The sequence below is a fragment of the Cervus canadensis genome, chromosome 17 (genome assembly GCF_019320065.1).
Source record: "Cervus canadensis isolate Bull #8, Minnesota chromosome 17, ASM1932006v1, whole genome shotgun sequence".
NCBI lineage: Eukaryota > Metazoa > Chordata > Mammalia > Artiodactyla > Cervidae > Cervus > Cervus canadensis.
The window spans coordinates 11019053-11034600 of record NC_057402.1 but is presented as its reverse complement, the minus strand read 5'-3'; the positions used below and the strand labels follow the sequence as shown (position 1 = coordinate 11034600).

General features: G+C 47.7%; 1 protein-coding gene across 1 annotated transcript; it reads left to right on the top strand.

Moving 5' to 3' along the window:
* Positions 1 to 249: 249 nt before the first annotated feature.
* Positions 250 to 11016, top strand: LOC122454843 (interferon alpha-inducible protein 27-like protein 2). The gene is made up of 6 exons (XM_043489479.1): positions 250 to 281; positions 908 to 1033; positions 1434 to 1586; positions 8995 to 9024; positions 10074 to 10235; positions 10772 to 11016. The coding sequence occupies exons 2-6, from the start codon at positions 961 to 963 to the stop codon at positions 10879 to 10881; spliced, it is 528 nt and encodes a 175-aa protein (XP_043345414.1). The 5' UTR covers positions 250 to 281; positions 908 to 960; the 3' UTR covers positions 10882 to 11016.
* The last annotated feature ends 4532 nt before the right edge of the window (positions 11017 to 15548 follow it).

The window sequence follows — 15548 nt, the reverse complement described above, 5'->3', positions numbered from 1 at the left end:
ACAAGAATTGCAGGTGAGTTTTATAAAGATTCCAAGAAGGGGAATCTGAGAGGGAAAGCAGTGCTCCTTCAGAAGCCCCGCCCCGCGTCCTCCCATTAGCATGCAAAGGTGAGGTCTCCCTGGCACCAAGTCTGGGATGAGGGTGACTCACCTCCTCCTTGGACTCTTGGGGTTAGACGTCACCCAGGGAGGGACTATTTAGCTGGGTGGAGTTCTCAACAGCCTCACTACATGCAGCCTTTCACACACTACTCTTCGATCCCCAACAACTATTAAGCAGGGTAAGTGGGGGCCTGGGAGATGGGGAGGGGAGGAGCAAAGGGCCTCCACTCTCAGCCTCCCTCTCCACTTCCATCAGGACTGCTGTCCCTGTGACCAGAGCGGAATGTGGGGAGGGGGCTTGAGTCAACCTTTACCATGAGATGTTGGGAACCTCTGGTCTTGTCATGGGCTGGGTTACTATGAAGCCCTGAGACTTCAACCAGGTGGACAGTGAGCAGGGGACAGAGATGGGGTATTAGAGGTGGCCAGGACTCTGGAGATCAGGGAGCCAAGCAAAGTCATTATTAACTTTAAAACTGTGGTCTGAGCAGATTCAGGGGGTGGGCTGGAAGTGACTCAGGCTTCAATGGGACAGAGGGCAGGGCTGGAACGTCAGATAGGTGTCCCCCTGAAAGTCATTCAGTTATGTCCGACTCTTTGTGACTCTTCCCATGGACTATACAGTCCATGGAATTCTCCAGGCCAGCATACTGGAGTGTCTAGCCTTTCTCTCCTCCAGGGGATCTTCCTAACCCAGGAATGGAACCCAGGTCTCCTGCATTGCGGGAGGATTCTTTACCAGCTGAGTTATCAGGGAAGCCCTGAATCAGGCAGAGCAGTTTTAACTCCACACTCTGTTTCTCAGAAAGACAGCGGTGTCCTTGGCTCCACAACTAGTGTTCCCACCCTGCCTCCAGGATGTCAGCTAAAGCCATAGAGAGCGGGGAAGGCGGTGCTTTGGGCCACCTCCTGCGAGAATTACTGTCGGAAGGTGAGTGCCCTTGGGAAAGCTCCCGAGGATGGGGTGGCCCAGAGCTTGGGGTTCCTGGATGTGGGCAGAGGGGGTCTGGGTTCTGTCCTGGTACTGCAACCCCTAGTGAGCACCCCTGGTGCTCTGGGCCCCATCAAGTCTCTTCCCCCCTGGTCCTCAGCCTCCTGCTCTGTGCAGTCAGGAACCCCAGCTCTCCACTGGTGCTGGGCCTCCCTCTCTCTGTCTTCTCCCTGGTTCACCTCCAAGCACCCTTGACACCTCTCGGCTCAGCTTCCTCTGAGGTCCCCTCCCTGCATCAGAGATCCTGGGAGCTTCAGGAAAGGGTGGAGGGTGCTGTGTGGGGTCTGGTCCCACAGCTGCCTGCCCCGCTGTGTGCTCCCCCATTATTTCTTTCTTCCAGAGGAAGAAGAACCTTCCCAGTCAAGCAATCAGGCCTCTGATGGCTCTTCTCTTTGGAAGCCACCACAGAGGCCACATCAGGGTGCAGATGGCTCTGGCTCCTACCCCAGAGATCCACCCCAGTCGGAAGACAGCAATTTCTACCATTATGCAGGTAATGGGTCTCTGAGCACCAGTCTACATACAGATCCTCATCCCACAACCATTTCTCAGCTCAACCTGCTAAATTGTCAGTGTCAGAACAGTCTTCCTGATGGAATCTCTCCAACACACTGTCAGAAAAAAGCTACAGTGTATACAGGAGAAGAAATAAATGATGCTCTAGAATCAGAGGAACCATACTTCAGGATTTAATTCTGCCTCTGACTTGCTGAGTGACCCAGCCTAGTCACTTGCCCTCTCTGGGCCTTCATAGGTTTGTTTTTAAGCATAGGGGTAGGATGAGCTCACTCTTACGGGTCTCTCAGAACCAGGTCACCTCCAATTAGGTGGGGCAGAGGTGCTGCACAGGTTAGATGCCCGACAGCCACCTGGCACAGGCTCGGGCATGACGCTTTCCTGGTTAAATTTCACTGCCCATGCCTGCCCTGTTACCCCACCGCAACCAAGGCAGGTAAGTTTCATTTCCCCATTTGCGCTCCTCCCTTGGTGCCCCAGGGCCTGGTCACTAATGTCCTCCCAGAACACACCCTCCGAAAGCAGTCTCACCTCTAATGTGGGGCCAGCCTAGGGCCACAGCAGCAAAAGTCATAGAGATTTTTAAAAGTCATTTCAGAATACACATAGCATGAAATTTACCAAAACAACTGGGCTTCCCTGGTGGCTCATATGTCAAATAATCTGTCTGCAGTGCGGGAGACCTGGGTTTGATCCATGGGTTGGGAAGATCCCCTGAAGAAGGAAGTGGCTGCCCACTCCATTATTTCTGCCTGGAGAATTCCATGGGCAGAGGAGCCTGTCGGGCTACGATTCATGCAGTCAGAAAGAGTGAACTGGACTGAGTGACTAACAAACACAACTGTTTGTTAGCATACACTGAATTGTTGTTTTTTGTTGTTCAGTCACTAAGTCGTGTCTGACTCTGCAATCCCATGGACTGCAGCATGCCAGGCTTCACTGTCCTTCACTATCTCCCGGAGTTTGCTCAAACTCATGTCCATTGGGTTGGTAATGCCAGTCAACCATCTCATCCTCTGTCACCCCCTTCTCCTCCTGCCCTCAATCTTTCACAGCATCAGGGTCTTTTCCAGTGAGTCGGCTCTTGAACAGTGTTAACCATATTCATATTACTGTGCCTCCAATCTTCAGAACTCTTTTCATCTCCTCATACTGAAACTCAATTAAACATTAACTACTGTTTTCCTCCTGCCACTTCCTGGCAACCACAGTTCCGTCTGTCTCTTTGCTCAACTAATCTAATCTAATTTCCATGTGAGTGGAATCATACAGCATCTGTTATTTTCTGACATGTTTATTTTAGTTAGCATAAGGTTCCAAGGTTCCTCATATGTCAGAAGTTCCTATTTAAAGTTGAATGATATCTTCTCGGGTATCTATACCACGTGGTAATGATCCATTCATCTGCTGATCGACACTTAGTTTGCTTCCTCTTGGCAACTGTGATTACTGCTGCTATGAACGTGGGGTGCAAATATCTCTTCAAGATGCTGTTTTCAATTTCTTTGGATCTACATCCAGAAATGGGATTGCTGGTTTATATGGTTTTCTATTTTTAATTTTTTCAGGAACCGTCACACTGTTTTCCATGTTTGCTGCACCATTTTACATTCCTGCCAACAGTGCACAAATGTTCCAGTTTCTCCACGCCCTAACCAACACTTGTTGTTTTCCGTTTTTGTTTTTTTTATATAGTGGCTTTCCTGATGGGTGTGGACTGATATCTCGTTGCAGTTTTGAATTTCCTAATGGTTACTGACATTAAGTATATTTTTCTATTCTTGTTGGCCATTTGTCCGTCTTTAGGGAAATGTCCGTTCTGATTCTTTGCCCACATTTTTCTTTATTTTTTTGTCGCTGCGTCTTCACTGCTGCCTGTGGGCTTCCTCCAGTTGTGCTCCACATTTGCCCGTTTTTAAATCAAATTATTTTAAATCAAGTTTTCTGTTGTTGGAGGAATTGTTTATACTATATCCTGAATATGAACCTCTAAACAGATACATGTTTTGCCAATATTTTCTACCATTCTGTAGGTTCCCTTTTCACTCTGTTGATTGTGCCATCTTGGTGAATTACGGCTGCTGTAACAAAATGCTGTAAATTGGATGGCTTAAAAAAAGAACAGAAACTTATTTTCCACAGTTCTGGAGTCTGGGGAATCATGATCTAGGCACCAGTGGACTCCGCGTGTGATGAGAGCTCACGACTTAGAACAACCATCTTTTTGCATTAACCTCCCATGTTGGGAGGAAAAGAGGAACTCTCTTGGATTTCTTTTATAAGGAAATTGATCTCAACCAGGAGGGCTCTGCCTGCAAGTCTTAATCAGCTCCCATAGGGCCACCTCCTAACATCATCATATTGGGCATTAAGTTCCAATATATCATTTACTGGGGACACAAACATTCAGACCATAGCACGACTTAGGATACCCAAAGGTGCACTTCGGATTAGTACTTCTTTCTCTGAACTCCTCCTTCGGTGCCTCCTTGATCCCAAGCCTGTGCCTGGCACAGGAGAAGGCAGCAGAGAATGAGGCTTGGCCCTTGACCTGAAAGAGCTCAAAATCCAGCAGAGATTTCAGAGAACCATACTGCCTTGTGGGAAATTTTGTGGCAGCAGGAGCACAGCTAATTCACCCTTGAGGGTCTGTAGGTGAAGTGGCCGAGGAAGACTGGGAACGTGTGCTCAGGGCAGGTTCTGGAAGCTGTGTTGGACGGCAGAGTCCTTAACAATGTGCCTGGATTTGGCAGGCAAAAGGCTGAACATCAGGAGGCAGGGAGGTGGCTCCTATTGATTTCCTAGGATAGAAGCAGAGGCCTGATCATGCAGGGACCCCTTCATGCTCATGGAAGAGGTGGACTTTAACATGGGCCACAGGGGGCAAGGAGGGGGTTTAATACCTTCATTCTTCTTCCCTGCACCCAGCAGCCAACATCCTCTGTATTGTCCCCATCCCTGGTCTTGGGCAACAAGAGGTGATGGTGACTAGGATGGCAGTGGTAGAGCCAGAAACAGGTTGGAGAGATGCAGCCACAAGCCAGAGATTGTCACCAACAGCTAGACAACAATGCTAGAGAGATAAGGAAGGATCCTCAGAGCCTTCAGAGAAACCCTGGCTCTGTTTACACCGTGATCTTGGATCTCTGACTGGGAGAAAACATGAGAGAATTAGCACAGTTCATGGTAATTCCTTACTGCAGCCTCAGGAAACTAATATGGGCATGCGCTGTTATAAGTTGAAGATTTGTAGCAACTTAGAGTTGGCAGGTGGAGGTTCACATTTTTAGCAATGAAGTATTTTTAAATTAAGATGTACACATTGTCTTTTTAGACACAAGGCTATCACACCCTTGGCAGACTAGGGTATAGTCTAGTTACACATAAATGTCACTTATATATAGACATGACTTTTATATGCACTGAAAACCAAAAAGTTCACATGATATTTCCTTTACTTTGGTGATCTGTAACCCGATCGACAGTATCGCTGGGGTTTGCCTAGACAGAGACTGAAAAATCTCATTGTGTTTGATGAAATGGTGAAGGCTGTGTTAGAGTCAGAATCTGTAAAAGGAGGAGGTGAGAGTCTCCACGGGAGCGCTGGTCATTGATCATAGAGAGAGGGATTTTTTTGTTGGTGACCGGGTCTAGGGCAGCACTCTCCCGTAATGCTTTCTGTGATGGTAAGTGTGTTTCCTGTGTGATCCAGTATGGTGAACCACCACTAGCCAGATGCAACTATTGAGCACTTGAGAAGTGGTCCATGCAATTCAGGAACTGAGTTTTAAGTTTTATTTCATTGGAATTAACTGAGATTGAACTAGCACACATGGGTAGTTGTTCCCATAGTGGTGAGCAAGGGCACGAGTCCCCAGCCTTTTTGGTGCCAGGACCCATTTCAGGGAAGATACTTTTTCCACGGGCAGGGAGGGGGAGGATGGTTTGGGGATGATTCAAGCGCATTTATTTATCATGCACTTTATTTATATTATTATTGGATTGTGATATGTGGTGAAATAATTATACAACTCACCATAATGCAGAATCAATGGGAGCCCTGAGCATGTTTTCCTGCGACTAGATGGTCCCATCTGAGGGTGACAGGAGACAAAGACACCTGAAGTGTCTTACTTACATCCAGTCTACCCTGTCAGCTCCCTTTGGTTACTGTTACTGCAGAAAACCCTGCTTCACAAAGATAGGATGTGAGAAAGAGAAGCAGGCTTTTCAGTGCTTTTGTGGCAATCTCAAGCTATTCTGCCTTGATTTTAATTTAGAACATATGGAGATTTGAAGTCATCTCACACATACTTTCAAGGCCACTGTTATTTGTGATCTCAAGCAGTTGATTCTCTTCTAGCAGGCACAAAGTCAATTCACCTGGCTTATTTACAAATGGGTCAGGGATCCATTCCTTCCCAGTTCAGGGGTCTTTTGCAGTTGAGAAGTAATGCTCAAACTCTTTTGAAAGCTGAAATAAGTGAATCATGCACCAGTTGGGAGAAAGACGACCCTGACTGAGTCTCTTTCTAAATCTCTGCTGATATTTGAAACATGTCAAAATTCCCAGTGTTCATTCATCGCCTGCATAATGCCAGCTTGGCTCTAAATGCAGCCACTTTACCTGGTGACTTGAACAGTTGTCATTCTCCCCTGAAGTGTCAGACTGAGTTCATTGAGCAAGTTGAATATGTCACACAAGTAAGGATGTTTTTTGACACCTTCTAAAATATGAAATATGCTGCCAGTGGTGACTGTTTTTCTAAAAGAAATCCCTGGAAGCAGCTCTCACAACTCAAAACTGCTGGCCAGTGATTTACCTTTAGAGAGCTGTCTCATTTCTGTGTATAAGAGAAGACATTTGTGCTCTGCATCCATTTCCTCACAGAGCTGCATGAACAGACGTGAGTTAAGGGCACATACTTTAATGCGGTTGATACTTTTCATCACTTCCTGCAAAACATTAAGTTCAGGTGACATTTTTCAGCTGGCCAGCATTTGTCCATGGATGACAGTGTGTAGACTCACATTCAGAGGTGACCACTTTGACCAGTATAGTGAAAACCAGAATACCATCCAGTCATGGCAGCCACTCCATCCGTGCACATACCAACACAAAATGACCAGTTCAGGTTTCCTGATATTGGTCATTCAGAGACTTGAATAGTTTTGCGGCTGTGGTGTTGGTTGGCAAGAAAAGTGCACATAACACATCCTTGTGCACATCCTCCTGAAAAATATATTGCACAAAAACAAGTAAAGTTGCCTTGTGGTCAACATTGGTAGATTCACCAACCTGGATTGCATACCACAATTAATCCTTTCTAACAATTGGCCTCAATATGTCTGCTGTTTCATCAGTTCATCTAGTTATGGTGCTAGTAGAAAGAGGAACACATGCCAGATTTTGAACTTCAGCACCTCCTAAAAGTTGATGACAAATGACCTGAGCAATAGGCAGGATCAACTCTTCACCAACAGTAAAGAGTTTCTTAGATTTAGCAATGTGGTTAATCACTAAGAATGATGTTCTCAGTGCACATACATTTGATAAAGTGAAGGCCTTCAGTAATTGCTTCTGTTCTTCATGTTCACATTTTTTTTTTTTATTTTGAAAAACCCAAAAGGCTTGTCTTTTAATGCAGGGTGCTTGGTCTCCATGTGGTAAAGCAGTTTTAAAGGTTTCAAAACTTCGTTGATTAGCTGGTCGCTACGTACTATACAAAACAGGCTTGGAGAATGTGAATCACCTGCTGCAATGAGCTTGTATTTTAAATAGCACTCTTGGTATTTTCTTTTAAATGTAGCTTTCTCTTCACTGTCCATCTTAGAGTCTTTTTCAGTCTCATCATTGGGTCTTTCTCCATTTTCAAAGAAACCCTTCAGCAATGTTTGCTTTTTATTTTGTTTTATTTTTTTTACTTATTTTGTCAAGGGTTAGCTTGTGGGCTTACCAAAACCGTGACTAAGACAAGTGCACAGTGCAGGAAAGAGGCAAGGATGGAAGTGGTAAATAAAATAGTGAGTGGGACATGTGGGGACTAAAATAAGTGTCGGATTCTGACTTAAAGCCTGCCACCAGACGCAGCTTAATTGTCACTTGCCACCCACTAGAAGGGTTTTGATATGAGTCAGTAAGCTATTCATTTACTATGGTCCCTGTGCAGTCGAACCTTTCTATTAGTGATCATCTGTATTTGCAGCCACACCCCACCTCAGCTGCAACTCAGAGCATCAGGCATTAGACTCTCATAAGGAGTAGGCAACATCAATCCATCACAAGCACAGTTCACAGAAGGGTTCAAGCTCCTGTGAGAATCTAATGCTGCTGCTGATCTGACAGGAGGTGGAGCTCAAGTGTTAATACGAGCTGGGGGAGCGGCTGTAAATACAGACGAAGCTTCAGTGGCTCACCTGCCGCTCAACCCCTGCTGTGCGACTGGGCTCCTAACAGGCCAGGGACCAGTATCGGGGTTGGGAACCCGTGGCCTCGGGTATGACCTTGGGTGTGTGTGGCATAGGAGCCAAGATCCTTGGAAGTGAGGAGGTGAGAACTGTAAGATCAGTTTGTTGAAAACATCGTCTGTGCAGAAACGGAAACCCTCAAGACAAGTCAGGGGTCCTGATGGAGAGAGATGCTGGTGAGCCAGGAGCTACAACCTTCCAGAAATGACTGAGGGATGGAGCCTGCTTTTGCAATTTCTCTCCCTTGCCTGGGACCAAGACTCTTTTTCATGGGGAGCTATCTGAGCTCATTCTCGCAGATCCTGAAATCTCTGAAACTGTCCCAGCTGTCCAAAATCCCTAGCCCCTGCCAGACCCGAGCGCTCTAAGCAACTCAGTGTGGTACAGGCATGCTCTGTCGAGTGTGGTCAGGGGCTCCAGCCACAAGGCAGAACATGCAGAGGAAGCATGGTACCTTTTAATGGGGGAATAAGGGGTGCTTCCTGCAGAAAGTCACAAGTAGGCTGAGCCCTGGAGGATGGGGGGCTTCCACTCCAGCTGTAGCCTGGGATGGGCATAGGGTGTCTGGAAGATGAACAGACAGAACAGTCAAATTTATTCCATTGCAAAAAAGTAGCATGCTTTTCTTGATTTTTTTTTTTAATGATACCAAAATGTGTTAAGTTCAAAGAGCAGCATGAAAACTTTTCAAGGCAGGTTCCTCTCCCTATCTGGAGCATCACAGAGCTCTGGACTCTTGTCCATCCTCCTCTGATTCCTGCAAAATCAGACTTCTCTGTAAAAGCAGAGAGAGCCACCCAGGGCTGCTGTCTCCTATGATCCCTCCCAACTCTAGGGAACCCTTCCCACTGGGACAGCAGCAGAGACCCAGGGGCAGGCCAGTGCTGGGCACTCACGGGGGTTCTTTCTGTCTCCAGGCATGACTGCGGCTGCTGTGATTGGAGGAGGTAAGTCTCTTCGGGAAGAAGCTCAAGGCCGCATCTGCCCCTGTCCCTGGGCTCCTGGGAGCACCCGTCCTTGACCAAGTCCAAGATTGCCTTCAGCCCCAAGACCTGGGTGGGTAGGGGTGGGGTGGACAGGGAACAGAGGTAGAATTCTTGAGGTAACAAGAACCTAGCTAAGAAGGAACTGAAGGAAACCCATTCATAACACCCACTTCCAATCTCAGCTTCTCCCAAGTGCAAACTGTGGGATCCAGGCAACTTGGTAGATCTGTCTGAACCCATGACTGCTCCCCAGAAAGCAGTGCCAGGGGCCCTTCCAAATGACTGTAAGGAATGTGTGACCTGAGTTGTGTGGATTCCTCAGAACTGCTCTGCCTACAACCCTCTAGTCATCCAGCAAGCCTAGCGGTTTCCTGCTGGGCCTCTGGCCAGGGTCCTCCCACACGGTGGCCAAAATTAAAGAAAATGAAACATTTCTGTCATACCAGCCACAGTCTCAAGTGCTCAGTGGCCACATGTGTTCACTGTGTGGATGGTGCAGACACAGAAGGTTCCTGGTTGCAGAAGGTTCTATGCCTGCACCATCTGGAGCTGTAGGGACCCTGGGGGGATGCTGACCGGTGGCCTCAGGGCAGAGGTCAGAAGCTTCCACCCGGCACCTTTTCAGAAGAGCAGTTCTGTCCTCATACTGTGGGCCTGAGGTTGCATAAAAGATACCAGTTTCCCACCAAAAGGGGGCATTTGAAGACCCCTGCTTGTTTCAACTTTATTTCATTAAGGGCGAACTAAAGCCCAGGGAGGACTGCTGAAGCTTCCAGGGTCACAGGCAACCAGAGTCATGAGCAGGCCTGGGTTCCAGGTTCTTGGAGGAGGATGGGGTGTCAGGGTGGGCGTCCATCCAGTTGTGTCCATACCTACAGCCTTCCCTGGCCTCTGGCCCTGTGGTCTGAGGAGAGTGAAGAGGACCCCTCACCTTAACCCCCAGGAAGGTGTCAGGGAGGTCTGGGGAGCCTGTCCCCCGCAGCTAGCCCTGAATGTCTCTGCCCTTACAGTCATGGCCATGAGGGCTGTGCCTGAGTTGCTGGACACCATGGGCTTCACCAGAACAGGAATCTCTCGCTCCTCCGTCGCGGCCAATATGATGTCATCAACTGCCAGAGCCAATGGGGGCAGAGTTCCCTCTGGCAGCCTGGTCTCCAATCTCCAGTCCAAGGGTAAGTGTCTCCCCAGGAGGAAGTGGGGGAGGGGTAACAAATCAGCCTAAGATTGATCCAGATGCTAAAGAAGCAAACAGGCTTCTTCCAGCTTCGTGGTCCTCAGTGTCCCCCTGGTCCTTTGTGACCTGGTCACTGTTCCCTCTTTTGGTTGGGTGTGGGGTGGCGGGATGAGGGGTGTGTCGCTCAGGAGGCCTGCATTCCTCATCAGCCCTACAAAACCTGGTTAGGTGCCCACTCCTCCCTGGGCCCAGCCGAGTGCAGTGGAGGGAGGGGCAGCCTATCATTTCTCAGAGGGTCTGTCCTGTCGCTGATGGACTGACCATCAGAGTTCATGTCTCCTCTTTGAGCAGCCATGTGCAGCAGCCCCTCCCCTAGCAGATATCCCGGGGTCTCAGAAGTAGAGGAGGAAACAGGGGTGGGGTGTCGGGGTCTAGGGCCTCCAGTCAGTCCTGGGGTCTCTGACACCCACAGTCTTGCCGGGGGCTGCTGGGCCTGCATGTCCTCTTGTGCTCTAACCTTCTCCTCTCCCCCAGGGGCAACTGGACTCTCCACACCATCCAACATCCTCCTGGGATCTGCTGGGGCACTTCTGGGGGCCTTGTTGTGGAATTCCTCCAGCTCCTCCAGGAGGACCCAGTACTGAAATGGAAAGTGGCTCCCATTCTGGAGGTGACCCTCCAGGGCATCAGGATGTCAGTCTCCCAAATGACAAGTCCCCTGCCTCCCCAAATTCTTCAAAGAATCATAAGAAATAAAGTTGAGATGTAGTGACCTTCAATAAGTGTCCGTGCTGTGTTCTTGTTCACCAGGCAGGGTGCAGGGCACCTACCGAGCCCTGTAGGTGTTGGGTGTAAGGCAGAAACTCTGTAAGAATGAGCACCAATCCAGAACAGGAAGCCGAGCCTGTTCCCAGTCCTGCCACTCAGTTTTGACCCTGAGAAGATAGTCTCCTCTTTGAGCCTCAGTTTGTTGCTCTTCAGATGGGAACTTGGGCCACATGTCTTCAAAGACCTCAGCCTGAGGAGCTAACGGCTTGGCCCTGGGGTCAGTTTGAGCCACTGACCCTCAGTTACCAAGCCCTTTATCCCCAGGTAGTACTGATCCTCTCCCCTCCCCACCTAAGACTCTGGGTCTGGCTGTTTCATGACTCATCAATAACACTGTCTGCCTGGCCTGGTGGCCTTTGGAGTGCTTCAGGTGGGAAGAGAATCTGCATTTCTCCAGAGAGTTGTCTCTGTTGTCTAGAGCTCAATTCACTGGCCCCAAGTGAAACTGCCCAGAACCTGCAAGGACAGACAGGTCTCCCCCACCCTGGGGCTCCCAAGAGCCTGGTCAGTGCAGAACACTCACTTCCTAAGACCCACTGGGTGCCTGGCCCTGGATCCAGTGCCAGGCTCCGTGTGTGTTAACTTGGCACCTGCAACCTCCCTGCCCATGTGGATAACTGACAATAGATTCTGGAAGACCTGCTTCCACTTAAACATGAGTCTCTGATTCCAACCTCTTGGCTCCAGGACTCCAGCCCAAGTCCCCACTCTGGCCTTCACACCTGTCTTCCCTCCTGCTTCTTCTCCACCTGGCTGTCTCCTTACGATGCTGCCTCAGCTCACTCCTGCAGCTTCTAGCTGGCCTCAAGGGCTCCATCCCAGTATCCTATGGCTGCAGTAGATTTGTGGGATCCCTCTCTGCCCAGTGTGTGTAACATTGAACAAACCTGACTCCACATTGGGTCTATTTCTTTAGCTCTAACTTCTGTACTCTGTTGCCTGTGCTTAGTCATGCCGACTTGCACCTTTGTAAAAGAATGTTTCCTGTAGCCTGAAATACACAGGACAGCCCAGTCTCCAGGCTCTGACTCTTACTGGTAGAACACTTCTTTAAAAAGCTGCAGAACAGAGAATAACATTCATTTAGTTGGAGGTTTATAGGAACATTGTGACCAGACCTATGGGAATAGTACCAAGAACAAAGGCACCAAGAAGATTGCAACAATCAGCCACACCGCCTCCCCTTTTAGAATAAAAGAAGCCTGAATTCTAACTCGGGGAAGATGATTTTTGGGGGACACTTGACTGCCATCTTCTCAGTCTGTTGGTTCTGAATAAAGTCTCTTTCCATTGCCCCAACAACCTGTCTCTCAATTTATTGACCCGTCATGTGGCAAGTAATGTGAGCTTAGACTCCATACAGGTGCAGTGTTGGTGGGCAGTCTGGGGAAAGCACAGATATGATGGCATTAAGGGACCTGTGGTCAATGACAGAAATGACCGTGTTTCAGTGACCTTTCAGTGTACCTGTATAGCTCATCTCACTGAGAGCTGGAATTTATTATCCCTCCCTGAACCTGGGCTGGCCTGGAGGAAAGCCAACACAGAGACCTAATGGAGGAGTCAGCCCTTTTTTTCCAGACAAGGAATGAATCCAGCTAAGATCCGCAAAGCCAGCCCACTGCTGACTGCAGGTGTAGGAGGGAGCCCAGCTGAGACCAGGAAAACCACATGCCTGAACTACTATTTAGCTCAGTGAATCATGAGCTAAATAAATATTTGAGGGCAGGGGCATTTGTTACCCACCAATAACTAACTGATAACATGAAACAATGTGTGTAATCCATTGAGAGATTCAAGCTTTATGACATGGAAGACAGAGAAGGCAGACATTAATTGTAATTGTAGTTATCTAGGAAGACTGCTTGGAGTAGGTGTTAGTTTATTTAAGGCTTATGTAGTTATAAGTAATAGAATCTTGGTTATAACTGGCTCAGAGTTCAAGAGACTTTACTGGCTTGCTGAACTGAACAATAAAAAGGTCATTTGGCTTCAGGTGAAGTGTGATTTAGCAGCTCAACACTGAATCCAAGAGGCTGTTTTTTCCTATCTCTCCTCTCTGTGTTACCCAATGCAAGATTGTGTGCCCAAGGCGCAATGAGCTTAAACAAACCAAAATGGGGTTTGGGGATTATGGCAGGGCCATGCAAGGGGAATGGGTGGCTCATGCCCAAAAAACCCCAAACTCCCCATTGGGTTTCAGCAAAGCAGTTTTAAAAACCAAGTGAGGGAAGGCATCCCTGAGCATGTGATTAGCTCTTGTACAGTTCTCTGATTGGTTTATGGAGAGGTAATAGGCCAGTTAACATTATTAATCTTTAGGTGCCAGTAGGTCTATGGGCTACATGCTCATGGTCATCAAGTAATTAATCTTTCCATTTGGTGGTGGATTTCAGCAGCTGAAAACCTCAGGAATTATGCATGAGATACTATTGTGTACTTCAGAGAGGAACTTTTGTTGTTATTTGGTCGCTAAACCATGTCCAATTCTTTGGATGGACTGTAGCCCACCAGGCTCCTCTGTCCATGGGATTTCCCAGGCAAGAATACTGGAGGGGGTTGCCACTTCCTTCTTCAGGGGATCTTCTCGACTCAGGGGTCGAACCAGCATCTCCTGCATTGGGAGGTGGATTATTCACCGCTGAGCCGCCAGGGAAGCACTCGGAGAGGAGCTACAGTAAAAGCTGCGGGGGTGGGGTCTGTCCCAGGGAGTCCCCATGGAGTCCTGCTGGGTCACATCTGCTTTCTGAGGTACCAGCTCCATCCTTTGGCAGCCACACTCCTGGTTTAGTAGAGACCTGTTTGCATGCTCTGGAGGTTATCTGCTTCTTTATTCTGGTCTTCCCCCTAAAAGGTATTTTTTCATGAACCTTCTGCTGATAAGTAAGGAGATTTCCTTCCCAAATATCTCCGGTAAATGTTCCTGTAAGTATCCTAAATGGAGTCATCTCTTTATTCCTAAACCAGTTACTTTAGCCCAAAGGATGGGATATGATGATGATTGGTTTCACTCATTCTGGGATCACGTTTGGAGGCTGGCAGGAGTGCTCAGGCCTCTGACAAGCCCAGGGTCAGGGCAGGGACTCCAGTACCTGAAAGAGAAGTAAGTTCCTGTTTCAAAGAGAACAGGGACACAGGACACTTGTGTGGCCAAGGACAGTGACTATGCCCTACAGACAAGACGAGGTTTGTCCTCTGTTAAAGGGCTGGTCCTTGTGGGAAAACTGGATCAGCCTCCTAACCAGGCTTGCTGTGTCTTTCTCTATCTTCTTAAATACTCCCTGCCTCTTCAGTGAATAGGGAAGAGCGTTATGGATTGGAAGGCCATCAGCAGAATTCTGTCTTTTTATGTTTATGTTTATGTTTATTTTTAATCAATCTTTTATTGGAGTGCGGTTGTTTTATAATGTTGACTTAGTTTCTCAGTTCAGTGGCTCAGTCATGTCCAACTCTTTGCAACCCTAACAACTGCAGCACGCCAGGCTTCCCCGTCCATCACCAACTCCGGGAGCCTGCTCAAACTCATGTCCATTGAGTCGGTGATCGTTTCAGCCATAAATATACATAAATCTCCTTCCTTTCGGACTTCCTTCCCGTTTAGGTCACCACAGAGCATTAAGCAGAGTTCCCTGTGCTATACAGTGGTTTCCATTAGTTATCTATTTTATACATAGTATCAGTGTTACCGAGTCCGAGCTTGCTTTGCTTACCCAGGACAGGTCAATAAATTGGAGATGAGGTGTGGAGGCAAGGAATACAACTTTATTCTGAAAGCTAGCAGACCGAGAAAATGGCAGACTAATGTCTCAAAATAATCATCAAATGGGTCTGGATGCCAGTTTGTTTTACAAAACATAGAGGAGAGGGGCAAGGTGAGGGTGTAAAATAAAAAGGCCATTAATCTTGCAAATATCTCCTGGAATGATCAGTTTTAGGGAGGGGACATGTTAATTTCTTCTTTCTTGCAGCTATTCATTCACAGGTGGACAGGATCATGTTGTCTTCCGGACCAAAGGCATTTAGGTTTCACGTTCAGGCAGAAGAGCAGGGTTCCCCGAGGCAGGACATTAAGTATGGACACTATCCTTTCAGTGAACAGAAGCAATGGGAAACAAAAGTTAAAGAAACAGATACAACAGATACAAGATTTTATTCTTCCCTGTAACATCAATAGCGTATATGTGTCAATCTCAATGTCCCAATGCCTCCCAACACCCCCTTGTCTTTTTACTTTTAATTTTACAAAATGGGGTTGCATTACTTGCTAATGAAAACTGACATTTTGCTACAAGTGAATTATCAAAGTTGCAGCATGTTGATCACAGGGGAGGCTGTGCAGGTGGCCGGGGGCAGGGGATGTAGGAGAAACCTCTGTTAGGAACTTCAGTTTTGTTCAGAACCTAAAACTCCTCCAGGAAATAAGGTCTGTTAAAAATTACCTAATAAAAATTCACCTAGTAATATGTTCCTTCTAATAATAACT

Coding starts and splice junctions, on each gene's coding strand:
- LOC122454843 (XM_043489479.1), top strand. CDS start 961: ATGTCAGCTAAAGCCATAGAGAGCGGGGAAGGCGGTGCTTTGGGCCAC. Junction 1,587..8,994: donor CAATTTCTACCATTATGCAG/GTAATGGGTCTC, acceptor TTCTGTCTCCAG/GCATGACTGCGGCTGCTGTG. Junction 10,236..10,771: donor CTCCAATCTCCAGTCCAAGG/GTAAGTGTCTCC, acceptor CCTCTCCCCCAG/GGGCAACTGGACTCTCCACA.